This window comes from Stegodyphus dumicola, chromosome 11, assembly GCF_044657685.1.
Source record: "Stegodyphus dumicola isolate Sdum_Otavi_A_Nest chromosome 11, ASM4465768v1".
In the NCBI taxonomy this organism is placed as follows: domain Eukaryota; kingdom Metazoa; phylum Arthropoda; class Arachnida; order Araneae; family Eresidae; genus Stegodyphus; species Stegodyphus dumicola.
The window spans coordinates 66,716,673-66,741,613 of record NC_140778.1 but is presented as its reverse complement, the minus strand read 5'-3'; the positions used below and the strand labels follow the sequence as shown (position 1 = coordinate 66,741,613).

The 24,941-nt window shown below is 30.0% G+C and overlaps 1 protein-coding gene across 5 annotated transcripts in view; it reads right to left on the bottom strand.

The window, feature by feature from the left end:
* Nucleotides 1-24,941, bottom strand: part of Actn (alpha actinin) — a 148,730-nt gene that overhangs the window by 27,852 nt on the left and 95,937 nt on the right. For 4 of the 5 annotated variants that reach the window (XM_035378209.2, XM_035378217.2, XM_085826787.1 and 1 more), the window contains 7 exons: nt 20,547-20,781; nt 16,849-16,935; nt 12,467-12,554; nt 10,094-10,172; nt 6,847-6,928; nt 3,948-4,033; nt 604-696 (listed from right to left, as the gene is read on the bottom strand). In XM_035378209.2, coding sequence (XP_035234100.1) covers nt 604-696; nt 3,948-4,033; nt 6,847-6,928; nt 10,094-10,172; nt 12,467-12,554; nt 16,849-16,935; nt 20,547-20,781 — 750 coding nt within the window. Of the gene's footprint in view, nt 1-603; nt 697-3,792; nt 3,879-3,947; nt 4,034-6,846; nt 6,929-10,093; nt 10,173-12,466; nt 12,555-16,848; nt 16,936-20,546; nt 20,782-24,941 lie in introns of all 5 variants that reach the window. The other variant, XM_035378239.2, reaches the window with a different exon arrangement.

Here is a 24,941-nt window from a genome sequence, read left to right as displayed (position 1 = left end):
AATGACAATGCAATTTTCCCCACATAAATTCAGATAAATATGAGTCAAACATGTCCTTCACATGATTTGTGAGACTCCCGAGAGCTCGTTTGACTACTCATCAAATACCCTCGATGGTATTCGTATGCGCACCTGCGTCGGGATCTTTGACCGTCAGACCGTTCAAACTCAAAGCCATCTCGGGTAATGGAAATTATATCATAAAAATGCAGAGAACAGAAATCACACAACTTGCATTAGAAGAGCATGGCAAAATGGCAAAATCCATTAAAAGCAACGGGCTCTGAGGCTAATCTTTGACATCACTAGCCTTCCTTAATTGGTCAACCTATCAGTGACGTAACGTGTATGCCTGATGTCTCGGGTGACATCATTATCAAAAATCTCTTCCTGGCTCCACTTCGAGAAAGATTGCCAATCTTGGTGCAGTTGTCACCTCTTTGCATAATAAGTGAGCTTAACAGCATTCCAACCAAATTATTTATTTCATAATTGTTATTTGAAATAACTTGTGAATTCATTACTTGAAATAAATAATGAACAAAATCACACGACATAATAGTTTAAAATTAATATGTATGATCAAAAGGTACTGTTACTTACATCACTAGCTAATCGCTCATATTCTTCCATTAACCTCTCATTCTCCTGGTTAACTTTCAATACTTTACAGATACGATTAGCAGCAGTTTCTGCCTGTAAGAACAGAATAAGAATGTATAAATTTTGAGTATTATTTTTGCACCCAATAATGACATTATTATACGAATATATAATTTCAAATAAGTAAACATAGACCTTACTGGCATAATTACAAAACTTAATATTCCTCAGCTCTTTGTAGCCTATTTAATAAAAACATAAATTTGTTATTTAACACAGTGCTTAATTTTGTTTTGGTTACTGTTAAAATTAAAACAGTATTAAAAAGATAGTTACTTTCATATGCTTTAATTTCAAAAGATTTTAATAGAACTTGCATGACCCTTTTTTTTATTTATTTTTAAAAATTTTAGATTTGAAACATCCTTCCATTACAATTTAGCAAAACATACAATATAATTTGCCAGATACAACACTACCAGTAATTATCCATAATAAATATGAGCAAAATATAACTTCTGGAACAGTTCAATCAATTTACAATGTATTATATACTTATTCTTAAAAATGAAATGAGCAATTTAATAACTGTCAAAATTTACATTTAAAGCTATAAATTAAAAAGTGTTTGTTTGTTCAATATGGAGGTATTTTATTTAGATCTAGTGAAATTAAGATATGAGACTCTCTACATTTTTTTATGAAAAAATATCAAATGTGTATGTATAAAGCAACCCCCCATCCCCTGAAAAAAAAAGTTGCTGGTAATCTGGAGGTCTAAATTTTAGATAATTTCGGATACTGGATGTCAACATTTTGAACTTTGTACTGTATGCACACCCAATAATACTACAGCATGAAATAACAACAAAAAACAACATGAATATTAAGTTTTAGATTACAAACACTATAGTTATTCACCTCTCATGTCTTTTTCTATTTTTTTTTTTCCAGCATCTGATTTAATAACTTCTCACTTAGGGTACCGATATATTTTATGTAAAAACAAAAAATATTCTGAAATTGGCAAGTCCTTTGAAATACTTATCATACTAATATTAATGTATCTTTATGTGTAATTTTTAATGCACTAGGCTATCATTTAAAGCCATATCTACAAAAATAGCATACACCACATATTTTCCCCCCTCTGATTTTCAAGCAGCAACATTAGTAGGAAAAGGGGGGATACTTGAAATACTTGAATATATACAGAATTTAAAAGATGCTTTTACTACTACAGAAACAACAATTTAGAAGCAATGGTCATAACTTATTTGTATAAAGGCTAAAATTTTGAATTCTATATCTAATTAAATTTTATTATATATAACCCTTAACAATGTTTAATTTTCATTAGTGAATGGATTTTAAATCATGTAATTTTGACAGATTTTTCACAGCAATTTCGAATATTATAGATCTTTCCTGTCCTGAAAAACAGCTGTACTAAAGTAAATAAATTAATAAAGGCACGCTAATTGGTACTTTCTTTACAGAAAAGCCATAAAAAATTTTATTTACAAATATTTTCACCAATAGATTTCATATTACCAAATATAACACTGTCTGAAAGTCTTTATTTGATTCGTTCCTTAACCTGGAACTACATATAAGCCTATGACTGACTGTCCAAGAGATGTTCAGAAATGCAATCTTTTTTAAACACCTAATATAACCAGAAGCTAGTAAACAATCAGGCTATTAAGGAATGATAATGTAAGTTGTTAACATATTTAACTAAGTCATAAGAAAAGTAACATAACTGTTTCTAATCGAAATTATTAAAAAAAAAAATTGCAGTTCTTTTCTTTTTTTTTTTTTTTTTTTTTTTTTTTTAATCGGAACTTTTTTACATGCTCTAAGAGCTTTTAAAAAAAATTTTTTTTTTAATAATCATAAATTAAAGATCTCCAGTTGTTGTCAAATGAAATTGATAATTAAAAATAATTTTGCAACCGTTTTAAAGCTTTATAATTTTTTTTTTTTTTTTTTTTTATAAAGAAGATTCATTCAAGATTAATGGAAAAAAAGATTTGATACTCAATACTTAAATATGGCAATTTATTTTCTTAAATGCAAGATCTAAGAAACATTCACTTAATGAATGCAAATTCAATATGTGTGATAATTAGTTATAGTGACTGAATGAATGCTTGGGGATTATTAATTTGACAAAATATATGACAATTAATCCTCTGAGCAGCATGACCGGCTTTGTGCGGTTAAGAGATTTTTTGTCACTTGATACATATTAGCTTATACATTAAGATATTTTGCTTTCTTTAAAAATGTAAATGTAATCTTGGTGAATGTAAGTTTATGAAAATAGAGGCTAAAATAAGTAATTATTTAAATTTAACTAATAAATTCTTCATAAACAGAATTCTGCGTACAGGGCTTCATGACAGATCCAAAAACCTGTGCCGCTCAGAGAGTTAAATAAAATAATTTCACAATTATTTAGTTTTCAGTTAAACTGAGAATTTTTTAATTGTCGACTTAATGTGACTGTCCACTAGATTCACTTTTGTGTGAAAACTGGAAGAGTAGTAACAGCACAGGAGAAGTTTAAAAGTACCCTTTATTAACTCTTTAAAATTTACAATGCATCACCTCAACGCTAACAAACTACACCTCTTCTTGGGCGGTTACTAAAATCAGATAACGAAACTAAAAATTTGAAGCTATGTACCAGTAATAGAACTATGCTACAGGGCTCAGCTAATTCCTGTTTTTTAAAATCCCATCGAAAACTAGTGGCAGCAAGTAAATGCCAGAGTTATTGCAGCCACCTTAACTAACAATAACTCTGGCAGCAAACGCTTAAGCAGCAGAGGTGACAGCAGTAACCTAACTCTTTTTTCTTACTGAACCTCAGTTTTTAAACTGTTTCTTCAAGGTAGAATTTGCATCCCTTCAAGCACGCTACCAAATTTAAATATTCTAGTATTGACAATTAGGGAATGAAGGTTTATAGTAAAGAATAACAAATTAAATAAAATTGGTTATTTAAAATAAATATAAATCCCTACAATTGCTATTGATTACGTTGAATAATCATAAGCAGTCAAATTAAAATGACACATAGACTAGAAAACGTTTCAAGTTCAATTTAACTCCCTCCAAAAGTCCACCAGCAATAAAATAAAATATACGTACATTCATATCTATACAAAATCAATATACCTGTTTAGCACCAGAGAAGGTGTGATAATATGAGGACACATATGTCATGACTGCACGTTCGTCGGGCATGGGTGTATTGTTGATGTCTGTGGAAAAGGGTAACACATAATAGTAAAACAAGCAAAATGGACATAAAAACAGCTACAGAACATTACCTGCTGCGCTCCCTGGAACGCATGATAGAAACAAGAAACATAAGTCATGACTGCACGTTCGTCTGGCTTGGGAGTGTTGACCATGTCTGAAGAGAGCAATTAATTACTTTAATTTTGAAATTTTGCAAAAACGTATTTAATCGGTTAGTTGTCCACTCCCATGCAGGTGAATGCATTACCAAATATCAGTCAATGAACCATCAGTAAAAGCAATTGTGTGGCAAATATCAAATCTGCATAAATACAGTAATTACTTATTTTGAAATTACCCAATTTTGTGAAGCAAAAAATTTCGAGAAAACACATTCAATATTCTATATGCCAAAGCAAAATGTCTACAACAGATCTGCTCACCCTTCTTCATTCCTGCTTAATTATTAGGTTGGCAGTATGCTATTTGTCAAAACTGCTTTACCTCTTACTTGCCGATGCTTATGGACACCCAGAAATGTATTTACGTTCCTGTGCCTTTACTTGCCTTTCAAATATATATATATATATATATGAAAAACTGAGTAAAATATTGCAAAAAATCTGTTGATGACAGATGGCATTAATACTTTAAACTTAATTTAAGATGCACGATTCATGTTACTGAACTATTTGTAACGCAATTCGCATGTAAAATATTTTCTACTCTTAATTGAGATTTAATTAATATTTTAATTCCAAGTCGTTTTACTTGCTAAATTTCTCAAAATTCCTACTAGTTTAAATTTCTTTTTTTAGTAATTCACAACATTCGGTTTTACTTTTGATTTTGAATTTTAACTTTTACCCTTGCTATATGGATGACGAAACATGAATTAAGTATTGGAGAGTTAGGTTTGGAGGAAACTTCCCCTTGATAAGTCAGTCTCCTGCTTGCTCAACAATTATTCATTTATGCAATTTAATTTGGTCTTGAAAGTTCCTTAAAAATTTTTTTGAATATTATACATTCATTCATGCTTTTCGACATGTGCACTTAATGTACATATGCTCTTAGAATTTAAATGATATTGCAAATTAGTTCACAGCAATAATTATTTTTATTTTTTATTTTTGCAATTAAAATTTCTTAATTAAATTTTTATTAGCTTTATACAAATTGAGAATATTTGTTAAATTCAAATTTCACTCCTTGCAGCAATGATGCAAGAGAATTATTCAAATTAAATTTAACTTAACTAACATCAAAGGCAAGATATATTCTTGTGAAACAATTAATATTTAGATAGATATTCTAAACTGTATACTCTTTGGCTAATTTTATTTTGCAAATTTCTTACATCTTCATTTTGAGAAAATCTTGAATGGAGATAAAATTTTTATTCATCAAAGTACTTTTAAATATAATAATGAGTGTAATTTTTCTGGATAAACTTGGTAATGTGCTATAATATCAAGCAAAATAAATACAAATGTTAACTGATTAAACACTGGTTGAATCTTCATGTAAAAATCTACAAATGTCTACAGTATATTAAAACAATTCAGAAAGACGAAATTTAATAACAAAAAAGCCCATAAAAAAGAAACAGTTCAAATGAAATAAAATTTTAAAAAATTCTGAAAATCTACATAGGTGATAATGAAGACCAACTCAGTCTGATTTCAAAAATTAAATGCATGAAAGATTTGGATTCAAATAATTTCATATTTTCATTTCACTAAAGAATTGAAAAATATTGTATACATTTTTGGATATTTGTTAAGTCAACAGATGCAGCCACCTTAGTAGAAGATGCCAATTTTTTTAGAATATATTACATCTGGTAACTAACACATAACTATTCTTCAAACAACCATTCTGATATGCGTTCTTTTTGTTGCATTCCAATAGTTTTTATAAATAAATCAGGATACTTTTTCCTTTGAAATTAATTTTAAAACATGTGCTTTTAGAATTTGCCTGCAGTAAAAGAAACTTCTGGAAAATTTCTACAAAAACACAGAATTTTGCCAAAAAATCTCTAAAGAGAACAACGAGGAAATGTATTTGGCAGAAAGCAGTTCTTACAGTAGATTTAGCAGCGATAGCACTTTGCTATTCTGCAAGGTGGTTGGGTTAATATGTAAGGACCCATTTTTGTTTCCTATCAACAGTTCTACTGATTCAGAGACTGATATTTAGATGTCATGCATTATTCGGTTTGTAGGCAGGTCACTCAACTAATGCTATTTGGATATAAATGTTAACTCTCAAACAACATGCAAAACAAATTTTTGACTACAAAATACACAATTAAGAGTATAAAGAGTAAAAAGGAATGAAATATTTCATTTAAAAATTATATTAAAATATTATCAACTAATTAAAGGATTTTTATTTCAGAGATAAATAAGAAAAAATTAGCGTGGATGACCAAAATTGTTTCTATGTGCAGAAGGCAAAAAAACTTGCAGCAGTTACAACCAATATAGAAACACAGAAATTCTTTTGATTAAAAACATTAATTACAAATGTGAATTACTTTTATATAACACGGAAAATATCAAGCAAAATTTATTTATAATCCTTTCACTCTTCACAGAAAATATTTAATTCTAGGTTTTCCATAAAAACTGCATTAAATTTTGAATATTATTAATTACTCTATCAATATTTTTTACTGTACTAGCTTCTTATTTAAGGAATAAATACTACTACTGCTATATTTAAATAACTGCCTACATTGGTATAATCTAATAAATCATTTAGCGCATTTCAATTACAGAGATTATATGAGCTTAAAAACTTTACACACATAAAGGATTAAATGGATTTATAACATTTATAATGTTAATAATAATTAGAAACAGGCTATTTAAAGTTTTTTTAAATGGATAATAGCAAAATTAGAAAGTAATTAACAAAATTAGTATCAAAATCACTCAAGCATGCCAAAAAAATCAAATAAATTCATTATCAGCTTACCTTCAGGATCTAACATTCTGGGGATATTGAGATATTTTTCAGCAACATCAAAGGCAAGATTCAAGTTATGAATAGGGTTATCCTGAAAATGTTAATAACAGTAAATTGAATTCCACTTTATAAAAACAATTAAAACTTAATAAATATTTTTCCTAGCATTAAATTTGAAATGCAAACTATAAAAACAGGAAAAGAATTCTTTCTGTAATAAGCTGCTTTATTATTTAAAATATCTCTAAAATTAATAGCATTCTACAGAATGTCAAATGAGTTTAATCATTACACCCGAAACTATTTTGTCAACAAATTCTGTCTGATAATTTTGATTTACCAGTTAATTTTCTATAGTTTGTTTAAAAATGTTTGGTTAAGTCATAGAATGTTCAAAAGAATTAATTTAAATTTTACTACAGGATGTCTTGATCAAGCCAAACTGACATTTTATTTTCATCCTCTTTATACTATGTTGAAAGAAAATAATTTATAAGTCCAGTTTATAAATTAATACATGTTACTAGTAGTATATGAAAAGCTGGCATTCTATATAGAACCTAGGAATTCTATAAAATGACAAATGCTGTTTAGACAAAGAATGAAAATTATCATGATAAATTTATTTTCTAAAGATGTGCATTCCTCAAAAATACAAATGTTATTTTGAAGAAACAAAAAACTTTTATTATGTATGAATGTATTAAATGTATGAATATTCGAAATGAATTGGAGATATATTTCATACTATGCCAGTTTGTCATTTGGCATTTTATAGAATGGCTAGGAAATGTGGGACATGTTGTGTTTCCAACATTGCCAAACAGTTTTTGGGATTCTATAAAATGTCCAGGTATTCTACAGAAAGTCAGCTTTTACACATTTCAATAACATATACATGCTTTTATTAAACAATAAGCATGTACAATTTAGAAATCGTCTTTAAAAAACTTTAAAAATACAAATTAATTGATAGTATTAAATCTGGATTTCCATTTTTGTTTGCAATATTTAATTACAGAGATATTAATAAAATATAATGCTAATATTTAGCAATTCCGATTCATTATTGTATATAAGCAATTGATAAACTAAATAACTTTTGCAAATATTTCTATTTTGATGCTTATTTATTTTTATTAAACTTTTATAATCCTATTAATGATCTTTTCATTGGTTTACAACAGCGGTCTTCAAACTTTGTAGATTCACAGAACTCTTAGAACTGTGATGATTTCCGGAGAATCTCATCCCACCCTTAGAAAAATATATTTTAATTTAATATTTAAATTATATCAATATGTTACACATATTATAATAATATAGGTACATTTGTAAAGATAGTTAAAGAAAAATACTGCATTTTTTGTCAAAAAAAATTAACATAAATTTAACACAATTTATTCATTAATATCATTAATTCCTGCTCCAGGTGTCACCTACGCTTTTATTATTTTAGTGATAGGAATATACTTGCTTTTTTTACATAAACACTAAAATTCTAGCTCTATTGATGTTACCTGCAGTCGCATTTCATATTCTGTATATAATTTGCGTCTATATTTTGTTTTTGTTGACACATATGTTGAGAAAGATTTACTTGTATAATACATTCTCTCGAATGACATTAGAATAAGTGTGAGAAATTTCCAGATATTCTGCATAAATCTAAAAACAAAAATTAAGGAACTGCCCTTGCTTAAATTTAGACTTTAATGGTGAGGCTGTTGATACGTCGATAAGTTGTTTCTGTTCCTTCATTGGCAAGCTTCTGATTTATCGTAATAGTTGAACAGATTTTTATAAAATCATGCTTACTTTTTTTTCTTCTGGGAAATATTCCCTTATAATTTTCTTCAATTGAAAAAGGGATTTCACTGTATAATTTTTAACACTGTTGTCTAAATTCATTTTTCATTACAAAACTGTATAGTTTTGCAAAGCACTGCGCATCACACATTGATACATTATGACCACTCGTTAAACATCAAAACTAAATGTATAATTAAATATATATTTATATTTTTTTTTAGTTAATAAACACTAGTGAGCTATTGTGAGCATTTTATAAATTTCTTTTTGAATTTTTATCTTGACACACGGAACCTAGAGTTCCATTTTCCCAGAACCCTACAGTTTGGAGACTACTAGTATACAAGTTACCAATAATCACCAAAAGGGTTATAAATATTCTGTAAAGGAATAGAATGTTTCTCCAATAAAGGAGCTGTGTGGCTGACACTTCACACAAATGTTGAAACTATAGTGCCAAATGAACTCTTGGCTTAATGACTAAATAATACTCTCACTGAAAATCATATGTATTATGAAACATCTAACCATTCATATTCTACATTAAACATGTGTTAAATAAATGTTTTCATTCACCATTTCATGTGCAAACCCTATTCCACTTGGAGGAATACTCAAAGGAAGACTATGATGATGCATGGGACTACTAAAAGGACAAGGTAAGAAAAGTGTTTCTTTTCCTTATTTCATTAATTTGGTGTATAAATATTTACATTACTTTCATTCCATTACATATTATATAACATTGCTATACTGAAAAGATATATTCAAGATAACATTTATAAAACTTATTTCTGAGATATATTATAAGTTTTAATCAATGTACCTCAAAACTTTGTACATAACATTGAAGGAATATAAATGAATATTTTTTGTTCACAACAAGATACAAAGAAGAAGCAAAATAAGTAATAGCAGCTAATCTGTTCAGTTTTCCAAATAATTATATTTTGTAATAATGGAATAATTCTTAAAATATAAGCATTGAGGCCTACTGCTAAAAACTAAACAATATCTGCCAATTAAATTTCTTTCATTATCATTCTGCCAATTAAATTTCTTTCATTATCATTCTGCCAATTAAATTTCTTTTGCTTCAATAGATACTACTAAACAGTTTCCGAAAGGGTCATAATCAATGTTTAGTTCAGGTTTTCAAATAATTTAATTTGTAATAATGAAATAATTCTTAAAATAAAAGCATGAAGTCTACTATTAAAATTAAACAATATTTTACGTTCTGTCAATTAATTTTTTTTTTTTTTTGCTTCAATAGATTCCCCTGAACCATTTCAAATAAAATTGAAATGATACTGTGAAATGATATGATAAGAATATTGAACTATTTGTAAAACAGCATGCAAAACGTGAAAAATATTGCCCTAATACACTATTCATACACAAACATATATAAATAAATAAATAAAACATAACTGCAATTTACCTTTGTCAATTTGCTATAATCTAACAAATCAGGTCTGTGCCTGTGAATGAGAGCGCAGAAAGCAAGACCATCCTTCCAACTATAACCAAAGCAAAAATTTACATTAGCAATATCTATATCTATTCATAGGAAAAGGAATTAAGAAAAATCTTTAAAAATATAAATACTATCTAAACCAAACAAATAACTGCATTCTATCAACAAAAAATGCATTGTAATTAAATTATATTATTAAATATTAAAATTACAAACTCTCACAATATTGCAAAAATGCATAAGAAAAGTGGAGAATCAATGAAAACAAAATTACAGCTTTAGCAACAGTGAACTGGTTTATGCCAAATGGCCAAAATATCAGAACAGTCAGATCGAACTTTGCTTTTGTCAGGGGGGATGGACAAAAATCCCTCTTGTTCTAATCATTCATTAGGACAGATCAGCATTTTTAATACTATGCAATTTTCAAAAAGAAAAAGCAAATATAAAAAATTATTAATTCAAAACAATTGTATAGCAATATACAATTGTTTTAAATTGTATGCCATTTTTAATAACAGAAAAACAAAAAGCCATCAACAAAAAAGCATTGTAATTAAATTATATTATTAAATATTAAAATTACAACTTTGCTTTCTTCAGAATGTATGTTCTGAAGTGCTTTCTTCAAAATGTGTAGTATCATTAAACTCTGAAAATGTAGTTGAAAAATGCTAAAGAATGAAGAAAATATGACAAAGTACGTAAGCACAATAAAAAAACAAACCAAATAAATACATTCATTTGAACACTTGAAAATGGTTCAAAATGCTCAGTATCGATAAACTCTAAAAAGGAAGTTGAAAATGCAAATTAATGATGAAAAACATGAAAAAGCAAGTAAACACAATAAAAATGAATCAAATAAAAATTACAAACATAAAAGCAGCTAGTTCAGTTTAAGTCACTTAACAAAGAGGGGGGGGGGGAATTATTCTCTGCTACCAATCTCCGAGTTAAAAAAGTACTTTTCGTTTTTATTTCTCAGTTACTCAGATCGATGTAGGGATTGGAGACATACAATTGTCTTGGATTGATTGTTTTTATTTATTTATTTATCTTCCATTTTGAAAATTACATAGTATCAGAAACAAGAACTGTCCTACCAATGAATTAGATCACAAAATGGAATTATTTTTGTGCATCTCCCTTGACAACAGCAAAATATACATCAATCTGAGTGTTCTAATAATCTATCCATTTGGCATAGACTACTTCACCTATATTTACTTCACTTACTTGTTTAGGTTCTAAATTTCTTTTTTCTAGTTCTCCACTTTTCCTTTCTCACTTCATCTTTCGAATGTTATACTTTCAGTGTTTAATTTAATTACAATAAATCTATGTATATTATGATTAATTTATTTACATAATTGTGCTTTTTTTTTAATTTAGCACAGATATATTCTTACATTACGTAACAATTGAGGTGCACACTATATGTTATTTATTAGTAAGAGAAATTCTTAAATGGCAAATTTCAAACTACAGGTCGTTTGTTGAAAATTCTCACAACAGTATGTTTGCTCGACATTCCTCCACAAATGAAAAATAAGTTTGAGAGAGGAGAAAAAAAATGCTGTTGAATTAATAGAGATGCCCAAATCAAAAAGGCAGCATTTGTACAAATGCAGGTTTCACCAAGATTAGATTTTTTTTTTTTTTTTTTTTTTTTTTTTTTTTTTGTTTTGGCGATGATGCAACAAACTAGCAACAAACAATTTCAAAAATAAAACAACTTATTTTCATAACACAAATATCATATTTAATTTAAAATTAGTTTTTTTTTTCATGTGAAATGTAAACTAAACAAAAACATGTTGTATTTCTTGATTTATCACTTGGGCTTGGCAGGCAGAAAAGTTCGTACATTTTTTGCGAGATAAGTGGATCCATATATATTCCGATTCCCGTAATTTAGCTTTAGAAAAAGTTTAAAAAATTCTCGGCTTGCTCATGGAAATGTACACTTATGAGCTATATATTAGTCCCTGCATATGAATATCCATATAAATTCAGAACAGTAAAAATTTCTTTCCAATAAAATGTAACAATTTATCAGATGCACTTTTCTTACTATAAATTAAAAAAAATTATATACATACAAAAGGCCATATAAAACTGTTTCTTTTTATAGACAAAAAGGCCATAAAACATTTTTAAATGGCCTTTTGTCTATAAAAAGAAAATTTAGTATTTCTGATTTGCATATAATTAACCAGTTAAAAAACAAATAGTATGGAAGTTTTGCAATTTACAGCTATATAATAAAATTAAATAGCAATTAAACCTCTCAAATTAGCACAAAAATTTAAAGATAGTTTAATGAAATATTACCTCAAATGGAAATTCTGTACATTAACATTTTTATAAGGCTGTGTTTTTCTTTGGCACCATAATAACAAGCCTTCTTTGGCTGTCATCTCTGCAGAATAGAATAAGAAAAGCAAAATTAAAGTTCTGGAATAAAACTTAATTAAATAAATACAAATTCATCAAATGAAACAGACTTCATACAAAAAGAATATGAGGTGTGACACACACACACGAGGGGGGGGGAACGAAACTAAGTATGTAGCTTGAAAACAGAGTGGAATTGGGAACAACTGTTTTCACGATATCATGCCACAATCCTCCTCTATCCATGCAGCCAGTTTTGACTTAACCGACCACGTCAGTGGGGAATACTGCATAACTGAGTGAACATGTGCAACTGCATTCTGCTGGAAAAATGTCTAATGTAAAAACCGAACAGCAAGTCGACATCAAGTTTCTTGTGAAATTTAAGAAATCAGCCACGGAGGAAACATTTCAAATGTTAACCGAGGCTTATGGAGATGAAACTTTGGCTCATGCATGTGTGTTTGAATGGCATAAGCGGTTTTCAGCTGTATTCAGGGTAAGCAGTAAGGGACAGCATGGAAGATATGAACGTGCTGGGCGCCCCCTTGGGCATTATCATGATTGAATGGGTTCTCAGTGGTCAGACTGTTAATCTCAGTGGTCAGACTACTACATTGAAGTACTAAAAAGAATTCATGAAAAAAAGGCCACAGTTGTGGAGTGACGGATGGCTACCGCACCAAGACAACGCACCTGCTCACATGGCTTTATCTGTCAAGCAGTTTCTAACCAGCAAAACATTACTGTGATGGGGCATCCTCCTTATTCACCTGATTTGGCTCCATGCGAATTTTTTTTTATTTCCTAAAATTAAATCTTTTTTAAGGGGAACCCATTTTACCTCAGGCAAAAACAGAGAATCTCTTGAAGGGTCTTCCAAAAATTTCATTCCAGAGCTGTTACTGGCAATGAGAGCACCGAATGCAGAAGCGTGTGAAAGCTGAAGGGAATTATTTTGAAGGTGATAATGGCATGGAGAACTGATTCTGTAAGTACAATGATTTATTGGACCAGTCTTTTTTTTTTTTTTTTTTTTTTTTTTTTTGTCACACCTTGTATACATACAGGGTGATTGAAAATTCATCATCAATATTTGGTGGCGAGGTAGGAAATAGGAAAAGAAGCAGGTTTCACATAGAAAAGTATGGGCGCAGACGAATGCATGGTGGTGCAGAGGGCGCTGTGTGTACACAACTTCCATACATAAGCACAGCTGTTTGACATGTGCAGCCAGTCGTCAGTCGACTAGGTGACTTTGCAGAAATAACATGAACCGGTATACGTGGAATGAACTTGCAGATATTCCTGTAAATGCCAGGCATATTCCAGAAGGTCTGATTGTCCATGCAACGCCGTTGTGAGTCATGCACTGCACATGGTCAGCAGTTTGAGCACCTCTTGTAAGTCTGTAAAACCGATGCAAAGAAATGTTACATGTAAGGTAATAAATGTTTTTTTTCCTTACTATTTCCATTTTATGTGTTCTTTCCATCATTGAAATAGGGTTATTTTGCCCTACTACATGGCATATGCACCCATGCATTCCTATGTGAAATCTCCCTTCTCCTATTCCCTACCTCCCCACCAAATATTGAGGATGAATTTTGAATCACCCTGTATAGTATATGGTGTTACAAAAGAAAAGTATAAGTCAATTTTCTGAAATATTAATCCTAGAAAATTAGGTACTTGTCTTCTGTGATGGTCCCAGCAAAAACGTGAATTCTACACATTTCTACAATGGCAAAAAACAAATGGTTACCAATCTCTGCATCTACAAGGGAAAAAACGGTTAGTGATCTGTGCACGTGAAAGAAACAAATAGTTAACGATCCAGCTGGCTTTTCATAACAGAACTGTGTCAGTATAATGGTTTTGCATTGCAAAATTTTCATTACGCTTACTTTTTTCAATCTTTCATCCATGAAAAAGAAGCTATAAATTGATGTTTGAGGCATTACTAACAGCAACTACTATACTATGGCCACCAGAAAGAGTCTATAAAAAATGAATTTTCCAGCATGTTTATGAAATTTCCTTGGTAAAGTGCTACCAAAATTATATTAAATATTAAACTGTATTTAAAATATAATAAACAGAATTTTATGCGTTTAATAACAAACACAATTCTTCAGCACTTTTATAAATGCTATTTTATCTAAATCACTGATATAATTATATAGAATACAGTAATTACTGTACATATTAAATAAGTTTTGATGAATAAGATCATTATTTCAAATAAATTACTGATAAAACTTATATGAAATATAATAAACACATTTATATTCAATTTCTTCCATATGTGTATATTAAATAACTTGTATTGTATAGATATTAAATTAATTGCCAATTTATCGTTTTCTATATTCAGTTTCATTTTCGTAGATGTTTACAACATTTGGCAACAAATTGCACCTTCTTGACCCCGAATAGTGCCAACGCCATTCACTTTCCTGCCAAGACCATTACAGAAGATAAGTACCAAAAATTTCTTCCAATCATAAAGTTTCTCAAAGGAAGATACAGAAATGTGTGATGGTATTCAAAACTGGGAAAAAGGCTTCTGTAAATATAAAATTTTAAATTTTACATCACAACTGAAAAGAAAAAAAAATCCACCTTAACATATTTATTATGCTTATTGTGCTTAAAATTATGCATCTTTAAGTGGGAAATTCAGGAAAACATAATAATTAATAGTTTTATGCAAGCATTATAAATTTAATTTCAAGTGCTGTTTTACCCAAAAAAGAAACAGTAATTACTAAAAATGAGTAACTTGAAGTTTTGTAATTGCCCTCTAAATTTGGTTGTCAAAATGATGTCAAATTTCGATCAGTAATGAGCATTAAAAAGTGACAGTGTTCTTGAATATCTCTTAGAATTTTGCATTCAAAGGAAAAAGACACTGAATTTTATTACAGGGACCACATAAAAAATTAAGATTTTATATTCCCAGCACTCCAAAGATGAAACTGTTTTATAACATTTTTTTAATTATTTCAAGCCTCCTTTTCAATACTTATGTATTTATTATATGTGAAATAATAGTTACTTTTGATCAACCAAATTACCATACATATGTCAAATGACCATACAGTTATTTGTTCACAACAAAAATCTTCAAAACAGCAACTGTGTCACAACTGCCATCAGCTCTAGATAATTATGATGATCTCTTGCCAGTGATTATTCTGTTTAGCATCATTCTATTATATCACGTTCCTCAACATAATAAAAGACATGCATACATATAAATTATAGAAATGCATCTCAATATATTTAGAATACATTAACATTAACTTCTTATTTTATAAAATTTCTTGGTATTTTTATGCCAAATATAATATTTTAAAACCTGCATATTGAAATCTATAGATACATCTACAGAATACATTCTATACATCCATTAAGCATTATTCCCCTCCCCCCCCATGACAGTCTGTAGCAACATCTGCCATGAGACTTCTGGTACACCAGTAAAATTTAGCCTTGGTAAAGTTGTCAAAATTATAAGTCATAAAATCAAGTGCAGTGCAAGTTGTATAATGAAAGAAGACCATGGTTTCACTCAACAGACAACGAGGACCGACATCATCAGCAACTACACCAATGCAGTAAAAGTGTTTAAAAAGTCATGTCCTGTAGAAAGAGTTGAAAATTTGCCGTAAAAACTGCACAGGGTTTACCATTGGGATAGGCGAAAATATAAGAGTTTATCATTTTATCAGTAGGAAGGAGTTTATACTTTTGCTTTAAGAACTAGTCTACTTTTCCCTTTAACCTCAAAACTAAACTGATGTTTGGATAGAGGAAAATATGGCTGGGGTTTTAGCCAAAAGATCGGCCTTTTTCATTTCCAGGCACCTGACAGTGGCTGGGGATCCAATGAAAAACAAGCTCCCAGACAGAGGCAATTGCTTTGGATGCGTTCATCTTAGTCTCTTCAACAAGAAAATACTCGCCAGGTATATAGGAGACAGCTGCCATAATTGCAATCCGGGAGTCAACAACTATAACTGCCTTGCTAAAGTTAGTATCAAGTCCAAGAAGATTTAAAATTGTTTTTCCCATGGCGAAAATCTCTGCATTGAAGTTAGAGGCATTAAGACCAACAGCATAGGATTCCTCAAAATATCCTTCACAGTACATCGCAGCACCAGTATTTCCCATTTTTTAAAATTACATATATAAATATGAAATAAAGAAAATCTATTTATATATGTAATTAAATAATACATATATAAATAGATTTTCTTTCTAATTATAGTAAATAAAATCTATTAAATGTACTGACTGAAAATAAAGCATACCTTCAACAGAGATATCTTGAATAGCAAACCTAAGAATGATGGTCCATATGAGCCCGAGGGTCATTTTTACATTTCCATCAACAATTTCTAGAAAAAAGGCAAAATAAATTTCTATGAATAACATATATTTTTTAATGTTAATTCACATATAAACATATTATTTGCTGCATTAGTCCAAAAAAAGATGATAAACCCCTTGAAAATTAAATCATTTTTGCAAAATATGCATATATATGGTACTGTCTTACATGCAAGATCCTTTTCCCCCCTTCTAGTGAAATACATTAATACAGGATTGTTCTGCATGAAAGACTGCATTACAAATAGGCAAATACTGCAATTCAATTAAAATGTTTAAAACAGACTTCGCAATAATATTTTGTGATGATAATGACAATGATTTTGATAAATTACTACCACTTTAAATATGATACCATGATTCTAAAATTTGCAATAATCTTAAAATGTTTCTTCATGACACAAGAGCAATAAATATTAATTTTTTAGATACTGAAGTATCGCAATGATAGTCTTGTGAATGTTATGTGCAATGTAATGGCATATTCATGTACTGTAAAGGCATACCTCATGTGAAATGAAAATACTGAAAAAATAAAATTTAAAAGACTTTGCAATAGAAACAATAACTGCAACCTTATATTGTGTAGTCTATTTTATTGCTATTATTACTATAATACATAAAGTAAAAGTCCGATTATCCCGCATTCAACTAACCAGAAAACTCAAGTAATTGGAATATTTCTGTTTAGAAAAATGCCACAACAAATTTAATATGTGAGGGATTTGTAATGCGATTATAGACCTTGTTTTTCAAAATGTGACAGAAAAAAAGATAAACAGAACTTATATATATATGATTATACAAAGTCCAGCTATTAATTTCCAGGACTCATGGAATAACTCAGAAGAAAAAAAGGTTAAACACATAGCCATTTAATATGATTCAAAGTAATCTCCATCAGCCATAATGCACGTCTGTGCTCGGCTGTACAAATTTTGGAAAGAAGTTTTAAAATCTTCTTTTGGAATGCTCTTTAATAGTGACGTTACAGTTTTCTTGATGGCTTCGACATCCTGAAATCTTGTTCCCTTCAGTGAATTTTTCAGCTTAGAAAACAGGAAAACGTCTGTGGGTGCAAGGTCTGGAGAGTATAGTGGATGCTGCATTTCAACGACACCATGCTGAGCTAAGAATCGCCTCACAGGTAATGCAATGTGTGGGCGGGCATTGTCATGTAGCAGTAGCCAACTCCCATTTTGTTGAAAATGAGGCCTCACTCTATAAATTCGTTTTCGAAGTCGGTCAAGAACTTCTGTGTAGAACTGTCCATTGATAGTCATGTTAGGAGGAAGAAATTCCTGATGAATGAGTCCATCGCAATTGACGAAAGTGATTAACATGATTTTGATTTTGGACTTTTCAAATCGAAATTTTTTCTGCCTTGGTGAACTTGAAGACCACCATTCAGAGCTTTGACACTTGGTTTTAGGGTCATATTGATAACACCAAGACTCGTCTCCCGTGACTATCCTATCCAGGAACGCAGGGTCAGCATCAGCGTTGTCGGTAAGCATCCAGCCACATGCATCCAGTCTCAATTGCTTTTGTTCGTCCCTTAAATGGGGAGGAACGAATCTGGAACAAATCTTGCGTTTGCCTAGGTCTTGCGTCAAAATTCGCCGAACCGTCTCTTTGTCCATGTTGAATTCATTGGCGAGTACTCAAATAGTCAATCAACGATCACATTTCACCATCACAAATCTTATATATATATGTGGCTTAAGTGTTTGTTGCCAATAGTTTATTGGTTGCTTGTGTAACATTAAATTATTTTATTCCCTGTGCAGCGCAGCATGTGACGAATATTATGAGAAAGCTAAGCCGGAAAAATTAAAAATACAAGAGCACATGCATTTAACATTTAATAAATAAATTTAACATCTATATATAATAGAATTCAGAAATATGCAACCAGTAAAACAGGCGACGATAAAAAAACAAATAAAATGAAATAAATATCTTTATTATATGTGGCTTAAGTGTCTGTTTGTCACTGATAGTTTATTGGTTGCTTGCGTAACTGTACTAACCATGTCTCAGGGCCAAACCCTTAAGCGTGTTGACATTTTTTTACCTGAGCCTGCATTTAGACACGATCAACTTTATGTTGCCTGTTCAAGAGTTCGTGACAGAACGGACGTAAAATTAAAAATAATGGATAGTCCTCCGCAAGGCGAGCTTAAAAATGATGAAAAGATCTACACAAGAAATGTTGTCTACAAAGAGATCTTTGACATGTTAATTAACATTTTATTATTTAAATCACCTTTATTTACTGAGATAGTGGTGGCTCTTAAGAAATGTACCGCCAGTGGTTTCCTTCATTGTACTCTACTTTAAGCAATTAAGCAAGTAGAAGGGGGAAAACCCTGTGGGGCAGTAAGCAAAGGGGCGTACTCGCTGCCTACCCTGGGTAATTCAGTTTGAAATAGCAGACATCTTTGCACAAATCATTTTAATTAAAATTTATAATATCTAGAACAGCGGTCATTTCTTATGACCGCCGGGCTTCCTAGTTACTTCATAGGCCACATGTTGCTGATAAGCTTTATGTGATAGATATCATGTTGCTCTATCCATCAACAGACAGGTATCAACATGATATGCTGATAGAATTGTCCATTGCTCTATCTAAAATTTTCTCAAACTGGCTGCCTCGAAGCAATTTAATGCGGCCCACAAAGACATTTCAACTACACATTTGTTACAAGATTTAAAAATTACAATAATTTGAAGTCTGAGATTATATTGTTTTCATTTCCATGAAAAAAGAATATGAATGACACATCAGAAATATATAAAATGGAGTTATTTAATTTACTATGGGATAGAAACCTTATTCAAAGGTTTGATAACTTTTATTTGTAATTGTTAAATAAATTAGTTACGAACTTTTGCAATAAGAATAACTGCTTTGTTTGGGAATACATTTAAATGAGAATTTGTTTTGATGGTTGAAAATTAATAAGAAAATAACCTGACTTATTTATGGGCATCTATGTATCATCCATCATGATAATTTCCATCCACGCTAAAAACTTTTATCAGAATTGAAACGTGATCAAGGTCAAGATATCATAAGATATAAAAATCTTTATTTATTTACAAACATATGTATTTTTATTCATGTGTCAAAGAAAAATTTAATAAATAACAGAAACAGACTAGGCTGTTATTATTTATTCTCAAGTTTTGTCCCACTTAGTAAAGTTTCTTTGTTTACATTTAATTTAAAGTAAGAATTATTTGAAGGAAATGTCAATCTATGAGCTTAACATAGCGGTCAGTATATTTGAATCACAAAATATAATCAAAAAAAAAAAGTCTTAGAGGTACCAAAATTTAGACTTCAGATGGAAAATAAATATAAATTTGATTTTTTTCTTTGCTGTATTATTTTTATTGTTTATGTATATTTCAATAAATATTTAACATGCAAAATTCTCCCCCCCCCGGTCAGCTGTTTTTAAATTGTGCATTCGGCCCACATGCAATTTGGGTTTGAGTCTATTGCTTTACATGATAAGAAGTAACTCATTCAATTTATAACAGACACTGTAAAGGCAAAAACTGGGATTTTTAATGTATTTCTTATAAGTTGGCATAAAGTACATACCTTCAGCACCAATGGAAACTAATTTGACACCTTTACTAGCTATAAAATCTAAGGCCTTATTGACATTGGCAATGTGATGAAACCTCATCTTTCCCCTGTCAGGCTTTGGCAATGTTTCACTGGATATGACCTCTAACAGTAACATAAGTTTTAATCCATTTCGAAAATCTTCTTCAATGTTCTCAATTTGAGTACCCGCTTTTCGTAAGTGGGAATTACACCATGCAGTAAAAGTCTGAAAGAATAACAAACAAGAATTAAATTTTAAATAAATTTTATTCCCATAAAATAAACAAAAGAATAAAATTTGAAAGCATACATATTTTTATAGTTAAATAATGATAACACAAAAACAATTTATTATAATTAAGAATATTTAGAGCAAAGTTTAAACCTTTGGGATTAATTTAAATATCAAATAACTGTCATTACATTTTTACAATTTAGAAGCCAAGGCTGAAAAGAAAGGGTAGAGTGTCAGATTCACGATTTTTATTAGAAAATCATAACATTCTAACTTATTCACATTGTAAAAGCTAGTAATAAAATTCAAAATCAGCTTTAAGTAAATTATTAGCAGCTTCTTTACTTCAAAATGTTTCTCAGCAAATATATTACAGTCAAAAGTCGTTAATCCGGACTCGTCGGGACTTCGGCGATTCCGCATTAACGATTTTTCCGGATTATAGATCATCAGTTTAAATGTGGTAAGATGGCATGCAGAAATTATAAAATTAAAAATATGAAACCGTAATTTATGAAATAAAGAACAATTATGATCTAAAGGGTATCAAAATTTACAAAAAAAAGCTTAATATTTATTTGTTTACTTTACTTTCTTCACTATCGGAAGCGAATTATTATGACGAGGAATTTGATTTAAATCATATCAAAGACGGAGTATATTGAGATGAAATATTACATTAAGGAATTATAAGCCAAATAAAATAAAAACATCTGCCCTGAGGATAAGGATAGCGCTGACAGATCAACTTCCAATTCATTGCGCGCCGCGGCATCCCCCCGCCGCAGAGCAGCGTGAAATTGATAAACAGATTTCGCAATGGTTAGATAAACAAAGAATATGCCTTTATCCATTTTTTGCAGCAATTCCACTTTTTGTTTAATGGACTTCGAAACATACTTTCGCTTTGTAGATCCTTTACATATTAGTAAATATATATCGGAAATTCTATTTGACATAATCGAAAGTTCAAGCTTACTTTTATAAAATTGCTCTAACAGTCTGCAAAAAATAATAAGCCGGATCCAATTCGAAGATTAAGGAACAACGCAATCTGCAACATTAACTGAATTAGATAATTTTAGCTTAGCTTATACCGTCCGTTATACATTAAACGCGCATGCGTAAACGTATTTTGGGCATGCGCACACGCATATTCGCAGCCGTAAAAATCTTACGCGCATGCGTCGAGGTCCGGATTATAGATCATTCTGGATTATGGGTGTCCGAATTAACGACTTTTGAATGTATTTAGCTAATAATTTACACTGATAGAATGGAAAATACATATAATGGAATACTCATACAAAAATAGAAGAGAAACACGGCGAAGCAAAACATCAAAGCAACAAACTTGTGTTTGGCACAGATTTAGTCAAGATCTCAAAGATTTAAGATCTTTACTAAACATGAGTTTGTTGCTTTGCTAATTTTGTATGTTCAGATAGTTTGACTGCCACAATCAAAAACATGCATACCCTATCCAGATTGATTTATTCACAATTTTTTCCATTCTTATTTTTTCCCTGTTTATAATCACAGCATTCAAAGTGCACAGAATTAAGGTAAAAAATTACGTTTAAGTAATTTGAGCTGAAATATTGGTCATCATTTGTAATTAACTGTTCTAACACATTGTGTAGAATTTCTTGCATTTATTTATATATTTGTAAAAATATGAGTGTTTCCAAAATTTTGCCCATACATACATAATTTTACGATAAATTGTTATAAATAATTATTACGGTATAACGTTTATATTATTATTAGTAGTTCAACAAAATTATATTAATAATATTAGTTCAATATGATTGTAATAATTGTAGAATAATAAATGATTATTACAGTTATTTAATAAACTATAACAATCATACTGTAATAAATAACCATTACATTTCTTGATACTCTGTTATCGGGATTGGATTCAGAAATGTACGTATGTATGTATATGTTCATTGCAGTCAAGCACGTATATTGGTATGAGGGTATCTATTGATATGAGGACGACACACACATATATACACATGTGCATACATATAAAAAATTTTGGAATTCGATCCCGATAACAGAAGAATACCCAGTTTTTTAGACTTTTACAGTAAAACTTATATGTATTATTATTCATAATGGATTTAAAAAAATACTAAATTAATTTTTTAGGGGGGAGAAAGAAAACTATTCTTGTAATAATGGCAAATATTAGATTAAAATACTGGCAAATGTGATGATTACAATATTAGCAAATGTCTCGTTAAATCAACAACATATCCCACTAAAATAACACAAAAACTCGTTGACCATTTTGTTCCATACTACAAGACCATTTTGTTCCATAATACACTTTTGCTAAAAATATAGTTCCATGATTTTCAGTCATTTTATTTTTAAAAATAAGTCATGGAATATGCACTGTTGGTACCAAATTCATAAATCATAAAAAAAAAAAATTCAACATGCTTAGTTTCTAGGTTTCAAATCAATATGAATCTTAATTTCTGCTCATATAAACCAAAGGTGTGAAAAGCATATGATGAAAGAATCCGGCAATGATATGAGAACTTTCCTTCTTTCCCTCAAAGAGAGGACCTCGTGTGACACATCATCCCATAGCATGTAATTCACACTCATTCTGAACGATTTTAAGTGTTTTGAAGAATACAAACCAAAGTTGTGTTTGTGATGGTTGAACTATATTCTTTTGGGTACTTTTCCAATATACATTTGTCATACTTTTTTTTTAGCCCATGTGAAAGAGAAGCCAAACATATGCCATGACCCAATAATAGCCCAATCTAGGTGTGCATGTGTATGAAAACAAGAAAAATTAAATATGCATGTTATTGCAACAGTATCATCAAAATGTATAGCAGCTGCACAAGGGGTCCAGTACATTATGATATGAAATATAAAAACCAGCATAGGATTTATTCTATACTAACAATGCATATAGATTAAAAATTTCTCTCATTCTAAGGATTCATCTTATATAATAATTTCACAGATTCTAAGCTAGTAAATTTGTTAAAAATGTTTACGAGCAAGGCCTTTTTCATAGGATCAAGCACACTCATTTATTTTACCTTATATCATATAAAGAGTAATCTTATAAAAAAGGATTTATAATCCATAAGCTATGTATCTACATTTCAAATATTCCAATAATTCTCGTTCATCCAGAAAAAAGTGAGGTATAGCTTTGCACAAACTAACTGGGTTTGATTTTTATTAATGGATTTGGAATATTTAATTAAGGCACAGCACTTAAAATCTATCTGATTTAAAATCCCATTACATTTTAGAAATGAAAAAATATTAAACTAGTTTCATAGCTGTTAATAAGAAAGCAAATTTTTTACTGAATATGATTTGGAATAATCTGATCCTTAAAATCCTTTAAGAAATTTGTATTTTATCCGTTTTTTTAATTAGAATTCCAAAATTTAATTTCTAATTTTCAAAAGAATGCACTTTTTATAATTATGAATCTTCCAACAATATTCAATAATAAATCGCAACTCCATTAACAGATGGCGCTGTGTTCATTTCCTTCTTCATTACTTTGTTAGAACAGATAATTAACATAGAAGATTTATCTTATCTAAACGATATTAACACGCTGGCGAAAGATGGAAATATATTTTTAGGAATGAAAAAATTCTGTACCATATGACTGTTAATTATTTGAGATGTTAAACTGCTAAATATTCGACAAGCATTGGAAATATTCTACGGCATTTTAATCATTCAATGTTAATTTGATTTCATTAACTTTAAAAAAAAATCGCCATTAAATAATAACGAGTTCACATCTGTATGTATTGTACGGGTAAATATGACGCGCTCAAATCTTTTCCTCAGATTTCTCAAAAGAAAAATCTCAATAAAAACAACGCGACACGAGTAACCAGACACGAGACCGTGCCGCCACACGCTTTCTTTTTAAGGTGCTAGGTAGACGTTCTAAAACCGCGCCCACGGTCGAACTGTACTTGAAGAAAGCCAGGAAACTTGGGCTATACCGTCGGCAAATTCCGAGTGTGACTCAAGTCGTTCCCGTTTCTAGAGCGATATAAATATCCTTTTCTCCGTTCAGTATCGTCTGCATCGTATAGTATGTGGTTTGAGATGGCAAGGTCCTCCATATAAGGATG